At 34.1% G+C, this 17388-nt stretch overlaps 2 protein-coding genes across 3 annotated transcripts in view; one reads left to right on the top strand and one right to left on the bottom strand.

The window, feature by feature from the left end:
* Positions 1–1960: 1960 nt before the first annotated feature.
* LOC134246532 (uncharacterized) lies at positions 1961–5103 on the bottom strand. 2 transcript variants are annotated; one of them, XM_062728916.1, is made up of 2 exons: positions 4612–5103; positions 1961–3078 (listed from the first exon to the last, which is right to left on the bottom strand). In XM_062728916.1, the coding sequence occupies exon 2, from the start codon at positions 2994–2996 to the stop codon at positions 2184–2186; it is 813 nt and encodes a 270-aa protein (XP_062584900.1). In that variant the 5' UTR covers positions 2997–3078; positions 4612–5103; the 3' UTR covers positions 1961–2183. The 2 variants fall into 2 exon arrangements, with proteins under 2 accessions (XP_062584900.1, XP_062584901.1); XM_062728917.1 differs by lacking the exon at positions 4612–5103 and adding an exon at positions 4466–4577.
* Positions 5104–7811: 2708 nt separating this feature from the next.
* Positions 7812–17388, top strand: part of LOC134246563 (BLOC-2 complex member HPS3-like) — a 17699-nt gene continuing 8122 nt past the window's right edge. Inside the window, exons 1-12 of the mRNA XM_062728952.1 lie at positions 7812–8112; positions 10208–11086; positions 11201–11314; positions 11413–11591; positions 11863–11979; positions 12115–12239; positions 14964–15033; positions 15180–15349; positions 15730–15838; positions 16264–16350; positions 16917–17077; positions 17170–17335. Coding sequence (XP_062584936.1) covers positions 7884–8112; positions 10208–11086; positions 11201–11314; positions 11413–11591; positions 11863–11979; positions 12115–12239; positions 14964–15033; positions 15180–15349; positions 15730–15838; positions 16264–16350; positions 16917–17077; positions 17170–17335 — 2406 coding nt within the window. The 5' untranslated portion in view covers positions 7812–7883. The remainder of the gene's footprint in view (positions 8113–10207; positions 11087–11200; positions 11315–11412; positions 11592–11862; positions 11980–12114; positions 12240–14963; positions 15034–15179; positions 15350–15729; positions 15839–16263; positions 16351–16916; positions 17078–17169; positions 17336–17388) is intronic.

Genomic DNA, 17388 nt, shown 5'->3' with positions numbered 1-17388 from the left:
TATACCCTACATGTAAATGAATTATTTAGAACACTGTAAACAGCATATCATAAAGGTGCTTTTAAATAGCAAAGTTGTGAAGTAAAAAAAAAATTAGTTCCATTATATTTATTGTTTTGCTATAGTTTATTTTTTGAATACAATAGTGTCATTTTCATATATATTACAACGCATTGCATTGGATGATATGATGCCATATTTTTTGTTTTATGAGTATATTTTTGTCAGTTTTATTTTTATTTTTTTTTTTTTTGTGGTTTGTTGGTATTTGTTTAGATAATATTATAGCATAATAGTTGTGTCTCTGTTATATCATCATGTTTTGTGGAGGTTTAAGGTTTTTTCAAATGAGTCAATACTGTTTGCTTTTTCATTGTTAAAAAGTCCATTGGTTTTAGCAATACTGTAATTTATTACGCAAAATTTTTACTTTTATCTCAATTACATAATGTTACAAATTTTTTATGACTATAAAGGAAACATTCTGGTTTTTTCCTAATATACTTTACATTGGAATCTGTTACCCGAGGTCAAAGGCCAAGGGAAAAGTTTCCCAGGTCTACCACACTTTCAAGGGAGAACTGTTCGACTGTTGCCAAAGTAGTCATGATGTTCATGTTTTACCTAACCTGTTATATTCCTTATACATGTAGTTAAAACACAGGTTTGATATCAGTGGACTTTTTCATTTCATATCTGTTTTAACATCGTGCAGCAACAGTAGGTTATATGTTTTATTTAAACTAAAAGCTTTTTAATATTCCCATGCTGTGTGGTGTTAAATTAGAAATATAGAAGGGTAATATTTGTTCTTTGTTATAATTATTCATTTAGGCAATGTCAAGATGACATACATGTAAATGCTTGCATATCACATTCATTCTGATGCAAGCAACAGTTCATCTTGGGAGTGATAAACAGTTCAAATGTTTGCATTTTAATAAGCAAAACAATTTGTAAAAAATTAATAAATCTAAAACAGTTCACAATTCCTAATAACAATTTATATAGTAAATTGGATAATAATTTAAATTGTTATGTGTCTCGCCAAGCACTAACTGATTCAATGTGTCTATTTAAAGGAGTATAGACAGTGCTGATGTATTTTCAGGCTACAGAGAGATGAGTGAAGGTCTCATTCATTTGTTATCATCATATATTACTGATCACATGTAATACCTGGGTAATTTTAGTTCCTGAAATTTTGTGCAATTCCAATTTTTGTTCACTTTTAAAAATGTCGACTTATTTTGCTATAGATTTTACTTGTTTTTATTCCATTAAAAGTTGAATCTCAAAAACTTTTAGGAATCTCAAAATATCATTACTTGTTTTAAAAAGGTTCCATTATTGTTTGAATAACAATATCTTTGTAGCTTTTTACTGGAGTTAGGTGCATGGTTACTGAGTTGTAACATTTCTTATATCCACACAATGCATCCTTCTTGTTCAGCTGTAGACAAAATTTCAAAAATTTGCTAACAGAAAACATTTATTTTTTATTTTTTTTTTAAATGTGATAATTATGAATTAAATTATGTTAAGGGTAAAAATTCTCAGATTTGCAATCTCCAATGATACACTTATCAGCTGTAGATGATTATATTTAAGTTGTACACAAACCATTCGGTACTTTAACACAATGATTGAATTTGACCATGTGATTGTTCAGAAATAAAATCAGATACATATAAAGTTGTGTTGTGTTATTGGAAACCGTATGTTTTGCAATTGATTTCCAATTTCAAGAGTCAAAAATTATGTAGGTTAAAGTATAGCTGAGAGTGAAAGCACAGAGAGATCAATTTCAGAATTAAAGCTATAAATCAGCAATTGAAAAACTTACACAGAAATATTACGTTTACTAGTATTAAATTGTATTTGAATTTTAAATTTTTTATTTAGTGCAAAGCTTAGGAAATATTTAAGAGAGAAAAGTTAACTTTGTACACGTATGTGTAAAAAAAATAAGGCTTTTTTTTTTTCTTTTTGTATAAATATGACATTGATCGCTCCTTTCTCACAGTATTATTTATGGTCACTTAAAAGACGAAACTCCGAAAATCTAAATCCTTTTAAATATCCACTACTTTGCGAAACGAGAGCCTTTGATTTCATTTTGAAACCATCTTACTAGTTACCAACGAAATGAAAAATAAAATGCAATCGCACAATTATCACAGCTAAGAAAATACTGTTATTTCCGTTGCCATGGGTGTATATTTATATCGTCGTTTATGAAGACGGTTCGTTATTTCTTGCACATTTTTACTCCTTCCTAAACCACTAAGTAATGGCAGTTGTTCTCGTATTTTAACTTCGTCAATATACACTGGCGTTTTGGCACATTTCCTCCCTCCTTTGGCACTGGAACAGGTCGGCATTGCTACTCTCTCCACGATATAATCCAGTTCCTCCTTAGGCACAGCCCTGGAATCCGAGTATTCATAATCGAACGCGTCCGGCTCCTCGTCCGCCTTCTTATTGTTGTGTTCGTAACACAAGTGGCACTCGAAAGTTTTAGCGCGGGAGGCTGTAGTAGGACGGCTGATCCGACGGACACTTTTAGCGGATCCTTCTCTGTCGGATTTTTCGCCGCGGACGATTTTACCTTCCTTAAGGTTCTGTATTTTATCTACAGTGTCCTCATCCTGTTTCTGATATTTAGCGCTAGCACTCATGGTAGGCCGCATCAACCGGCGCATCAGAACCCGGAAGTCTCTGTCGGTGTAGCGCCTCCCGTCCGACTCCCGGCTAGGGGGCGGTCTGATGTTCCTATCACGACAAGCAGACGGTAGGCGTTTCCTATTCCCAGACTCTAGTAGATGTTCATAATTATTCACTTGTTTATTCTCCTGAGTCGCTAACTTTCTTTCATATGTGGATTTCACTAGTCTTTCCGTTATTTCCTTGATTTCTTTAGCGGTCCTCGTTCCCATCCCAAAGGTTGGGGACTTTGGCCGCGGAGGATCCACCCTGTAGTACATGGAACTCATGGTCACTTCCGGACGGGGTACCTTCCTCTAATCGGTGCTGGGTTTCGAAAGGTCCATCTCGTATACCATGCAAACTTCAGACCTATGAAATTAAATTGACAGTTATTAACATCTGATAAACTTTCCCATATATATTCGGTTGCGTATCTTTTATAGCAACTTTCTCGGTTTTGTTAGTGGATATTGAGGAGAACAATTTGGACTCCTTAGATATTGTCTGAAGACCAGGCCCCAAGACCTTTAACTGAGAACAGACTAAAGTTAAAAATTCAAACCAATACCTCTTTTGAATTTCAAATTGGAAAACAAAATTTCGCAAATCTTTGAGTTTAAATGTTATATGAAAGTGCAAAAATCGTTTGCCTTTAATTTTTGATGAAAAATTTATCAAATTGGAATTGAACGAAAAGCACCCTGTAACTTGCTAGAGCATCGTATTTCATGGTCAGCTATAGAAAGACTGACCAAACATGATACATGTATTACAATTAAACTGCTGGTCCATAAACCTGATGTTTGATCGTGTTTGGTGTTGGAAAGCATCAAACTCCGAAACAAAGTTTATTGGATAGAAAATCGAATGCAGTTAAAATATATGTATAGTTTTAGAACTTAATGTTAGCGGAACAAAATCGATTTTAGGATTAACGCCTCAAGTAAACTACCCGATCAACATTACATTATTCCGATTATTGGATCAAACGTTAAGAGATTGTTCTTTTTTGTATAAAGTTAAACTGGTATTATGGTGAAAATTGCTGCTATATTTTTCTAATCGTATTACAAAGAATAAAACCTTTTGCGTGGTTCAATTGATTTTTAATTCCGATCGCATTTCCCTGGGCTGTATGAAACCCCGATCATGGTTGATCACCAATCTTTAACATGAAGTGGGATAGATTTTGGGATCACATAAAATTGAACTGGGTATCTGCATCGTACTTATTGATTTTTGATACGACAAGCAAGCAATCTGTTCTTAAGAGTATAAGCAGTTATACCAACACTTGTGGATGTATATGCACAGCGTTTACTGTTAAAATAAATTTATGACGATTTGATTTACACTAGATCGTAAGTTCAGTCCGTGTTGGTCGCGCTTGAGTGTTAATTTAAAACTGTTGTATTGTACACAGTTGTATTGGAAGCTCGATTTAAATCAAGTTTAATTTGAAAGTTAAACCCAAAGCTAACAAAAGAATTAAATCCTACTGTTTTCGTTCTAACAATGATTGGTCTGTACACAGAAAACATACCTTTAACCAGGTAAAATAGATCTCCAGGGGAAGGGCACTTCTCTTAGAAAGAAATTAATGAATCTCTCTCTCTCTCTCTCTCTCTCTCTCTCTCTCTCTCATGTCTGAATTTATAATTCAAAAAGATAAATCAACATGTCTATACACTGTAGGTTTGAGTTTGGATTGAAATAGAAACAAAATCAAATAAATTCAGTATTCATAAATACTTACTTAAACTTGGGTAAGTTGGATCTTAAATCCACAAACCCCTTAGTATATTATACCTACAATATCCTCGTTTTTTTCAGATTTATTCCTTATCGATAGCAAAATAGGTGATAGTGTTTGACATAGCAGAAATGTGAAGATCCTCTTACCTGCCGAGGTAAAATTATCCAATTATCGACTTCGGTTCTGGACCATCTCTCTTGTGGTCTTTTTAAATGACAAGCTCACACCAAAAATCATTAAAATATCCACCTTTGTTATAAATTACATTTGAAATATTTTTTTTTAATATCCAATTTATGAAATAGTTGAAGGCTTCAGCGATCCGTTTTTTAAATGTTTAAATCACTAGTATTTTATGGGTTTGCAAATCCCATCCGATTAAGCACACTGATCAATGACGAATTCGCTTAAGTCACCGGATACATGCGTGCCATACAGAAGCGCTTTCCATTTGCCGGGAAGAGTCTCGAGGTTGCCCGTGGTGACAAGGAAAGAAAGTGCACAGTGTTTTAAATTTCATTTTATAAGATAGGTCGCCTTTTAAACCTGACACCTCGTGCAGAAAACTTCAGAACAACAAACACTGGGGGTGGTGTAATTCCCCCAATCTGTTTGTCTTCTCCCGTCGGAAATCTACAATACTGAATTGGTTGAAGAACACTTCTGTCAATAATATTCCAAAAGAAGTTTGAAATATAATTTATGAAGCTTATTGTCAATCAAATACTTTGTAATGAAGTACGGAAATAACGAACAGTATATATTTTAGTTCAGAAGTCCATTCAAACAATACAAAATGGGAGCAGAGCAAACAGGGACCTCTAAAACATCAGAGGTGGGATCAGGTGCCATGGATAAAGGAGCATCCACTGCCGACCGGTCATACCCATCGTGTGTTCCTTTTCATTACTCAATCATTTGCCCATGTATCGTTAGCTTTACTTAAGGCCTAAGACTTGGCACGTATAGATATGCTCTAACTACCATGAACGTCAAAAAAGGGCAAATTAAATACAATGTATATGTTATAGGAAGGGGGAATGTCCGAGTCAATACTTGGTAACAGAGGCATATAGTGACAATATTTTGCTTATAACAATTATGAAGTGTTGACGCGTCCAGAAAATATGTACTGCAACGGACAGATATGACCCTTTCTTTGACATAAAATCAAAACACAGTAAGTTATAAGCGTGATCGCTTCACCGTAAAAACTTAAGTTGAAGCTTGATTTTAAAATTCAAAAAATGTCGTACATGTTTGATGTTTTTGTTTGGGACACTGGCGGATCTAGAGAGGGCAGGGGGCATGCCCCCTTTTTGTGTCAAAAAAATATTTGATAAATCAATGTTTTTTGTGTGTCGGTGGACCCCTACCCTGACCCAAAACTGGTCCCCCCCTTTTCAAGATTTCTTGATCCGCCATTGTGGGATACCATAGTCCCTTCGGAAAACAGTGAACAAATGCTAACTATAGCTGGGATTCTGGGATTCTAATACATACTTTATGATACTTTATGATACTTGTGCATGAAATGTGTAAATTGTCTAGATAGGATGTTCTAATCTTTCCTTTTGCTAATTTCTGAAAATATCCTATTCTAATAAAAGATGGTGGTGATGGGTTCCTAGACCTTAATATCAAAGGAGTACCCACCCCTTTCCACTGTGTATATAGCTACAAAATATATATATTTGTCGAGAGCTCGTGCAACTAGGCTGTCATTTCAGAAGGTTCGATTTAAAACTGAACAATTGTGATTCCCAAATACTCCCATAAAATAGTTCCTCTCACCACTGAACCTGATACGATTGTTTGAATTTTTTGAAATTACGTTTTCTCAATGTTGTTAGCTGGTGAATTGAACATGCAAACAGACTAAGATGATGTAAACATTGGGAAAAGATTAATCAATAATGGAACATTGTACTGAAAGCAAAAGGCATTTCCTATTGGAGCACATTTAACGTTATAAAGGTAAATTTGAAATTGCTCAACACACATTTCATGTCTTATTATTGATAGAAAACGCATGTCTATATATGAATAACTTGAGCAATATTCTATAAATACATGGTTATGAAAGCATTATCAGCTTGAAACGACACCCAAAATTAATGGAGCCTAATATTTTAGCACCAATTTTATGAATTATGTGTTAGCTATACTTTTTAAAGCTCAATTGACCCCAACCAATATCGTTATTCCAATTTATTATGCAAGATATACTAGTCGTATGGACCCATAGTAAGTGGTAATGATGCGTAATATTTTTAATCTTAAAGTACTAATTGTTAAAAAAAATACTACATATGTGTTAGAAATAGCATTATGAAAAAAGTGAATAAATATCAGTTTGAAATTGCATGATGTTTCAAATATAATTTTTATGAAAAAAAAAAAATCTTATCCCTTCAGTATATCCTGAACATATCTATCAGTGCTCTGAGCTTCACTTAAAAAAGAAAAAAATCTTCAAGTTACCAATTTATTACACATGTACAGGCAAAACCCCCCATCCTTTCATGTTTATCTCCGAGACTCTTTTATTGCTTTGTCTACGAAATATTTACACAATATTCCAGGTAAAAAGTCGGTAAAAAAATTAATAATGATTTTATAATTATATGCACTCTGACTCGATATTATAGAGGGATTGTTTAATTTTTTTAAACATTCAATTTTATTTGAATCATTAAAAAAAAACACACGTATTTTCATGTCAATATTTATGTCCGACTTCTGGTCACATACGTACATTCATTGTATAATTTAGAAACTTACGTGGATGTTGTGCCATTTTTAGAGTTGGACTGGAGTTTTGAAGTGAAAAGCATTTCCTTTTGTGAGAATTATGTGGCAGTTGCCTCGGAAGAGGAAGTGCAGGTAGAGCGTCTTTTGTACACAGAATCTAAAAAGCAGACAGACGACGTGGACCCAATATGGCAGCTTTCGGCGAAGTTTCTCAAATGCAAGTTAAACTTTAAGGTCAAGAGGTGATGAAAAAAGTTACCATGTGGAAGGACTTGTCTCAAGGATTATACCTAGACATATGAATGTCCAAGTATAAACCATTTGAAAATGATGGCAAAGATTTAACATTTTTAAATAAATGTCAATTATCACAAAGAATACACATGTGAAATATGAAAAGCGTTGACCAACCAATCAAAAGTGACAAGGTTATTTAAAGTTTATGCGGATGAACAGACAAACTGACAGACAGTCAGACAGACGTACATGCAAAAACTATATATACCCGAGACTTCGATTACGTGGGCATGAAAAGTGGGAGTTATTCTAGTATAAGTGTTACTGATCCCTGCAAAGGTCGGGATCGATTTACAAGGATAAATTATTTAAATTCGGGATCGGCATATCGTTAGAAGGCTGCAGTCATGTGATATCAAGATGGTGGATGAGAGGTGTAAACATGAAAGTATACAAATGTCACAATTTTAGGTCCCAGAATGTCATACAGGTGGACAACGAACCAGTGTCTTTGTTTGCATACAAGGATAAATTGTTCGTTGCAACGCAGAATTGTTGTGTCTTTGTTTTTAAGTTTTTAGCCAATCAAAATCACCAAAGAACGAACGCTTTTGCAACAGAGGCGCGAGTTCAGCAGCTACTGTTTAACGACACTGGTAAGTTTACCGGAATAAGTCAGTCTGATTAAAATCAAACCTTCACTAGCTCCTTTTTATTTTGTTTGTCGCGACAAACAACATAAAAAGGAGCTACTGAAGGTTTGATTTTAATCAGACTGGGAATAAGTCTGAGTAAATTACAATTTTCTTTGTTGAAAACATGCAACTTTATAGTAAAAATTACTCCTGACAAATAAATCAGAGCATGAACGTAAATGACTGAAATGATCATTCATCTATCTTATCAATGACTTTCCTTCATATTTAGATTCATGTATTGATGAGGTATCGCTTCAGACACAAACTGTTAATTGTTTAATGTATGCAGATGACATTTTTATTTTATCCTCATCAGCTAAAGGTATATAAGCAAGACTCGCTAAACTTGAAAAGTATTGCTCTGATTGGTGTTTAAAGGTAAACATTCAAAAAACAAAAGTCATGATCTTTAATAAGGCTGGTCGTAATATTACACAAAAACTAATGTTTCAAAATAATATGATAGAATGTGTGCCCAGCTACAAATATCTTGGAGTCCACCTAAGTGTATCTGGAAGCTTTCATGTAGCAAGATTAGAGCTTTATAAAAAAGCATTAAAAGCATATTATAAACTAAGAAAGGATTTTATTGATTTGAACCCTGGGATTAAAACCAGTATACATGTATTTGACTCTACCATTAAACCAATTCTTTTGTATAATGCAGAGGTGTGGGGTGCAAGTAATATAAATACTAAAAAATTCCTAAACTGCCAAAATTGCTTTAAAAATCTACCCTGTGAAAGAATACATCTTAAATTCTGTAAATATATTCTCGGCGTTCATAAGAAAAGCACAAATTTTGCAGTACTGTCTGAATTGGGAAGGTTCCCCCTGCATTATGATATTGCCAGGTTGTTGATTAAAAGTTGGTATAGATTTGAGAATTTGTCCATAGAATTTCCTTTACTTAAAGATGCATATGAATATAGTAAAAAGCTTTTCGTGAATGAAAAGAACTCATGGTTTGCATTTATACAGAAATTAAGAAAATTACTGAATATTAAAGATAAAGTTATTTGTTATGGGAAATATAAATTTAAGTCATTTTGTCATAAAATTTTATTAGATTATTATGTGAAGAAATGGTATACAAGTTATAAAAGTTACACCGATGGCAAATTATCCACATATGTGAAACTCAAACAAAATTGGGGTTATGAGAATTATTTATCAGTTGTTAAAAATTTTCATCACAGAAAATCTTTATGTAAATTAAGAATTTCCTGCCACAGATTACAAATTGAAGTGGGAAGATTTACCAATATCCTCGAGAAGATCGATTATGTAATAGATGTAATTCTAACAACATAGATGATGAAACTCATTTTTTAATAACATGTAAAAAATTTGATCATCAAAGAAAAGAAATGTTTCAGTTAATTAATCATAAATTTCCACTATTTTCAGCTTTAGATGATGAACAAAAACTTTATTGGTTACTCAATACAGAAGATAAGGAAACTCTTAATTTTGTGGGCAAATTTATAAATGATAACATGTTATAGTACCATTAGTCTTTTACACACACATGCATTTTTGATGTATTCCTTTTAGACAGGATTATTGTTGAAATGATTTATGTCAACTGCTAATTGAATAATTGTTTTGCTATTCATTGGCTTATCTTTTCCTTATTATTGTAACAATTTCATACTTGTCTGTTATGGGCTCTAAATTAGAAATAAAATGTTCTGTTCTGTTCTATACACGCACAGGAGTTTAAAGCAGTGTAACTGTAAAACAAACACCATTGAGTTTCATGAGCAAAGCGGGGGAGTTAGCTTGCTGTGCTCATGAAGCTAACAAAGCTTGGTAGTTATTGTTTACATTGCTTTGTTGATAAAACTGTCAACTCGAGTGTCGAGTTATCGAACCTCAGATTGTCTGCTCCAAGTTAATTCATATTAATTATTTTGATGAAATGTTCCTGGGAAGATGATATATTTCCAATTTACTCCTTATAAGTAGTTATAAGGGAAGCAAATCTACAATGTGATTTTAACTGTATATTTCAAGGTTATTATATATTGTGTTATTTTGCATTTTCAAGGTAATTATGTTGCAACTTTAGAGGTGAAGTCATCAAGAAGGCAAACATTTTATGCAGTGAAAGTTTATCTGAACTGGCAGCTGGCAACAGATTCTAACAGCACCAGATCTTGTGTACGACTTGCCAATCATGACCATAGTTTAAAACCAAACAGTATATCCAAGGATCAACTACAAGTCATTGACATACCTTGCATCAAAGAAGTAACATGTATATCAACTTGTCAAAAGACTGGAAACCTAGTGATAGTCCAGAGAGAAAAAACTACTTTCTACCAAGTCGTGGAGAAATCAGTTTCAAATTCAGAGAAAACTTATGTAGACGTAGTGCCATTTTTAGAGTTGGACTGGAGTTTTGAAGTGAAAAGCATTTCCTTTTGTGAGAATTATGTGGCAGTTGCCTCAGAAGAGGAAGCGCAGGTTGTGCGTCTTTTGTACACAGAGTCTAACAAACAGACTGAGGATGTGGACATTTTAAAACATTTTCCTTCCAGGACTCGCAGAAGGGTATCCTCAGTTTTGAGTGAACTCTCGATATGCTCTGATAAGCACCAAAACCTAGATTCAGCTCTAAGTCGTGGCTCTAGATATGGAGCTTTTGGTTCTTCAAGAAATTCTATGAATGCTAGCCCTGCATTATCTTCATCATCCTTGAACAAACTAGGATTTGATGCATTTAATAAAATTGATGATGATGAGAACTTTGTGACCTGGAATTTTGATGAAAGTGAACAAAAAGAAGACTTTGATGGGGGTTTGTTTCTAGGAAGAAGAGGAGTCAGAAAAAAACAATCTAAAACAGCTGTTCTGAAGAGTCTACATGAACTCACTCAGAGAGACATACTTCTGGCAGATAATCCAAAACACAACGATCTCAGAGGTAACTAATTCTCCACATTTTAAATTTTATGAATATTGATATAATTTATTTATCAATTTGATATGTTATTTTTTTTAAGTCAATTTCATACAAAGAGATGTTTATTATTTACAGGAGGTGGTCACTCCACTGCAGGAGAACTCACTATTGTTACAGTCCTGTACAAAAGAAGTTCCTCCAGCACAGATTCCTGGAAGTTCATACAGCTTCATCCAACATACTTGTTAGGTAAGCTTTCATTTGGGCAAATACAGTGATTTCTTATTGATAATCTTCTATGTTGTAAGAGGAGTTAGAGGACTGTTATAAAATGAAATGTTTTGTAGAGGGTGAGAGGTTGGTGATGAGGGACTGGTATAGGGAGATCCCCGCCCAGTCCTCTGTCTTCAGCAGTCTGGTGGGCGTGTCCTGTCTCCTGAGCAGTGCTAGGGTGGGGACTATGTACAACTTGTGGAACAAGACATCAGATATATCGCATTACAAATACACACTAGAAGTACATCAGGTAGTCATATATTTCTGATATATTTTGCTTGAAGTTGAATTTCTAGGAATGAATTTTTCTTAGATTTTCATAAGGTTTATATATGTAGTGGTTATATTTTCCTCTCATATTAAATTTTTTTTATTTTAATATACCAGGTAGGTGCATTTTATTTATTAGTAAGCTGTAAAGTTGACCTGAAAATAGATGTTGTATCTATATTGATTACTATATTGCCTTTGAGATTATCTATGAAGGACTGAATTGTTTTATGTGTTGTTTTCTGTTTCAGCTGATAACAGATGGGAACTTGTTGTATGTCATGAATGAGAAGGGGTTGGAGATTTATTCCAGTAGGTGTAATGCAGCAGCCATTCATAACTCAGAGGATTTGAATGGCATTACCAAGGTAGGTATAAAAAATATTGATAATACAAGACTTATGCGTATTACAGTATGTTGACTAACTTTTCTTAATGTGTTTTAGAAAATTGTAAATGTATATTTACATTATATATACATTTATAAGACATTTATTTGACAGGCTTACCCTTCTGCGAGTCTTGACATTTGTCTGTTAGGTGCTCATCCCTTTATTGGTGCCACACAAATCACACTGGCCGATGATTCTGTAGTTCTCTTGTCCAAGGTGGAGGGCTCTAATAATAAGTATGTTATACATATGTATATATATACTGTTTACTGGGAAATTACAGGAACATTTTCACTCTTTTTGAACTACTCACAGGTGGGCAAATTTAAAACAGGGTGAATTCAAAGAATGCAGTATAACTTCTTAAAACAGAAATGTAAGTGGGCAAATTAAAAGAGGGGCAAGATTGTTTGCAAGTGTGAAGGGGCGAAAATAACCCTTTATACAGTAGTGAAAAGCATTTGTAGAATTTTGAAAGCTTGTTAGCTCACCTGAGCCGAAGGCTCAAGTGAGCTTTTCTGATCAAAATTTGTCCGTTGTCGTCATCGTCGTCGTTGTCGTAAACTTTTCACATTTTCATCTTCTTCTCAAGAACCACAGGGCCAATTTCAACCAAACTTGCCACAAAGTATCCTAGGGTGAAGGGGATTTAAATTTGTTCAAATGAAGGGCCATGCCCTTTTCCAAGGGGAGATAATTATGAATTGATGAAAAATTAATGGCATTTTAAAAAAATCTTCTTCTCCAGAACCGCTGGGCCAAGAAAGATGAAACTCATGTGGAATCATCCTCAGGTAGTGTAGATTCAAGTTTGTTCAAATCATGACCCCCGGGGGAAGGGTGGGGCCAAAATGGCCGATCAAAGTTGTACATAGGAATATATAGGAAAAATCTTTAAAATTCTTCTTCTCCAGAACCACTGGGCCAGGAAAGATGAAACTCATGTGGAATCATCCTCAGGTAGTGTAGATTCAAGTTTGTTCAAATCATGACCCCCTGGGGTAAGGTGGGGCCAAAATGGCTGATCAAAGTTTAACATAGGAGTAAATAGGAAAGATCTTTAAAAATCTTCTTCTCCAGAACCACTGGGCTAGGAAAGATGAAACTCATGTGGAATCGTCCTCAGGTAGTGTAGATACAAGTTTGTTCAAAATGGCCGACCAAAGTTTTTCATAAGAATATATAGGGAAACCTTTTAAAATCTTCTTTTCAAGTACCGTAATTTCGGGAATATAGGTCGATGGGGTATATAGGTCGAAAGGCTCATTTTCAGCCTTAAATTTTGAAAAATCCTAAGATAGGTCGAACTTACTATATAGGACGAGGCTTTGTTTCCCGTTTTCTTAAGATTTTAACGCAGATACAACGTATCAGAACAGGTAAACCCCTAAAATTATCGGGGTTATTCCGTGACATGAACGTATCAAGAAAATAAACAGGTATTTTAATGAGTACAGCAATTAAATACTGTTTTGTAGTTAATGTAGTTAAAACTTCTTTGAATTGTGTAACTACTTATTTTTCTCCAACTTGCCTGTTCAATGCCTCCGTAGTTTCACACTGTTGTTAAATCAGAGGCATAAATAACACGTAAATACGTTATTATTTTACAGCTATAAATCGGGAGATACCCGAGACCAAAGAATAGTAATTCCGATTTCAGAACAACTTGGACACATTCCTAATAAATTTTACTCAAACATTATTTACCGGTGGACGACAATTACTTCGATGTCCGCCATTTTTATTTTTCTTCTCCAGGGATTTGCTAAAACACGCAAATGACCATTGAATGTATATATCAAGCAACAGTAAAGAATTGAAATCATATTAACACTCTATAAGTTTAATTTATAAATTTTAATTGAGAGTACATTCACAATTTGACTTTCAACATGAATTTCACGACATTGTTTGTTCAATGATGTGTAACACTAATACCCTATAATGGCACGTGGGTTTCTTAATCATGCCCCGCAGGCATTTAAACCAACAGTGAACACAGGTGTTAAACACCTTTGCGTACACAGTGTACGGTAAATCCCTTTATCTGTCAGACAATTAAAATTCTGTTAGAAGCCAATCTGTGTATACCGGTAAATAATTAATTAATATTTAAAAAAATAAAACAGTAATGACTTTTTTTTTAATTAAATTTAGGAATTGAATTGATTATTTCACTCGTTTTACATTTAAATAAACATAAGACAATAAAAAATATTTGATATACTATTTCAATTTATCGCTACTAATAAATGGTAAAAACACAACAGTTGTGATCGTGAAAATTTTCCGTATTTTAAATTTTGATACGGTTGCGGTTTTACTTTTAGTACACGATCGCGACTTCCTAACTTCACAAGATGGATACCGCATGATGTTAATGGATAATACGTTGAGGAATTATTTAATAGCTATAGCAACGTTGTTTTCCTTTGTCATCAACAGATAATTAATGGAACTTATTTTGTAAGAAAGCTATAGAATAAATATTTTATTGTTTACTGGAGCATTAATTTTTTTGCGAAAATAATCAAAAAAGTTACGAAAGTGGCACAGATTTGCTTTGAAATTGGCGTAAATTTTACTGATTTGGGGGCATTTTTCGTAAACTGGAGCCTTAAATAGGTCGAATTCTGAATATTGGTCGACCCCAGCGGTTCTGAGAAAAAAAGTATCGACCTATATTCCCGAAATTACGGTACTTCAAAGCCATGATTAGTAATATTTATATGGAATCATCCTCAGGCAGTGTGGATTCAAGTTTGTTCAAATCATGATCCCCTGGAGGGTTAAAATTCAAGCCCTCCTCCCCCCCCTCCCCCCCCCCCCTTGCTAACCTCAGTAAACTTTCAGTTTTGATCTGATATGTGCTTTTTCCTAGCCGATGTGCTCAGGTGAGCGCTGTGGCCCCTGGGCCTCTTGTGTGATGTAGTCACTGTTTTCAATATTCATTATAGAAATGAGGAGAGCATCTGGAGTCTGTATGCCTTGGAGAAATGTTCTGTTTCTGAACTTTTTAAAGACATGGTAAGTGTTCAGTCTTATGTGGATAAAATAATACATGTATGTCGCTAGATTAAATAATAGAAAGATAATTTATGAAATCCCTAAAAATCATTACAATTTGTTCTATGCACTCAGTCTTTTCCTTTGAGGCATTATTTTTTTTACAGCTTAATTATGGATCAAAACATGAAAAGTCAAGCTCTACAGCTTATGTACACCTGCTACAAGAAGGTCACATGATCGTGAGAAATGCTCTCATTGGTCAAAAGAGAACAGATGATCATCTGCTGGAGTTATACAGGGAGTCCTGTGGTCTTTTGGGTGAACACTACTCACTGTAAGTGTATATGCTCTATGTAGGTAGTTCAATAGAACTGAATTTCAAAGAAATGAATAGATCTTCTCTTGTGCTACTGGTAGAAATATTCAGATACATATTTGTACCCAATGGCACAAGAAAATATTACATGTGTATATTTAGGAAAGCTAAATTAGATTTTTTAAAATTATTATTAGCAAAAACAAAGCTGAATTTTCTTGTGGTAAAAATAGCAATACAAAAAACAGTACTAATAAAGTTTGCACTAATTTAAAGTGATTTACAGTACTATATTGTCCAAGTATGAAAGATGAAGCTTGAAAGAAATCTTTAAGTCTGTATACATGTAAATGTGTTTGTGTATGAAATAATTGAGTTCTTGATTTGGTTTTGTGTAGGCCTGATGCAGAAGACCACAAGCTGTGTCTGCCGTACTATCTGATGTCAGGTCTCTCCATAACTGAGATTGTAAAACAAGCTGTGAACTACAAACAACAATCAAAAAAGGTAAGCTTATACAGTCATCGTAAAAAAGGACAGAAGCTACAGAGACAGATTCATAGAAATTGTGGCATGTTTCCTAGTAGCTGAGTTATCTTCCTTATCAAAAAGAAATAAACCAATAAAGGGAAGGGGGTAATAATTTTTTTAAGTGTCCATATTTTTGTCCATTACAGGTTAGATTAACATTTTAAGCAATGTTTTCTAGATGACCTTATTCCACAGTATTCTTTCTATTGTCCAAAGATATCAAATTGCCTTCTGTTGTTGTCATTCCAAGACTAAGGTTCATATGGATTTGTGACAGCAAATTTTTAAAGGCTCTGAGTTTATCAAACCATTAATTCAACATTCACACAATTTGTATAAAATTACTGATTATATGTATTATTTAAAATTCTCAATGAAACTGTGGTCTTTTATTTTTACAGACAACACCATACTGCTATGGAATAGGATTCAGTTATTACCTGAACTATGTCTTGTTTCAAGATGAAGAGCCTTTTGTTTTACTTGAGGTATTAATTTGTAATATTATACTTTCATGTAAATAAGTTGAATCTGATTGGCCGAGAAACATTTGTTAAAAATCACTATTACCCGCTGAATAATGAAGCCACGCCCTCCAGCGTAGCAACAGTCAACATTGCTTGACGACGGGTGGTATTCCAAAAAATAGTGACTGCGCAGAATTTAAGCGCATGGTTCACTGTTATATGTATTTGTATAAAACATTCAGTATAATATAATACCGGTAAATATAGCATGTAGTTGAGTGTAACATTGAAAATTTTCACCCCTCGAAAACCAACAACTACATGCAATATTTATATATTGACATACTTTCCAAATCACATGTTTACCAGAATATTATTGAACATTTCTAATAACATATCTTATAGTTATTATGTAATAGCATGAAAGTTTTAACATAAATGACATTTCTGCATATCTAATGACATTTGGATTACCTGAACAGATTGCTTTGATAGACAGAAACCTCACAAGACAATTTTTGCTTCATTAAGAAAACCCTCTACATGTAACAAGTTTTGACCTATTGAACTATGAACTATTTTGACAGGCGGATGGAGACCAGATCCTGGAGGTGTGTGCTGAGGTCATTCCAGATCGGATATCGGAGGTCATCTTATTCTCCCGCCTCCAGACCTACAATCCAGAGACGGCACTCAAACTGCTCCAGTCACAGATGCAGCATAAATCATCCATCGATGAAAAACACACGTAATTATCTCATACATGTATTAGTGAACTTTTAAAATGGAGAATCAATTTAAGCTGGACTCCTGGGAAATTTTTTATCTTGATATATCTAGTCCTGTAAGTATGGTAGCCCTGGCCAGTTTACACCTGAAGCTCTGTGACCCAGAACCAGCACACGTGGCTCTGACATCAATACCACAAAGGGAGCTAACTAAGATCTGTATCCAGCATCATCAGCTTCTACATCAGGACTTTGCAGAGTTATCTCCCTTATCTCAAGTAGGTATAGTAGAATTTATTGAGTAGCCTGTAAACTGTGCATAGAGAAAAGA

The sequence above is a fragment of the Saccostrea cucullata genome, unplaced genomic scaffold (genome assembly GCF_032062105.1).
Source record: "Saccostrea cucullata isolate Sc308-1 unplaced genomic scaffold, CSIRO_AGI_Scuc_v1 ctg29, whole genome shotgun sequence".
NCBI lineage: Eukaryota > Metazoa > Mollusca > Bivalvia > Ostreida > Ostreidae > Saccostrea > Saccostrea cuccullata.
Note: the sequence above shows the minus strand (reverse complement) of the source record. Positions and strands in the feature narration are given on the sequence as shown.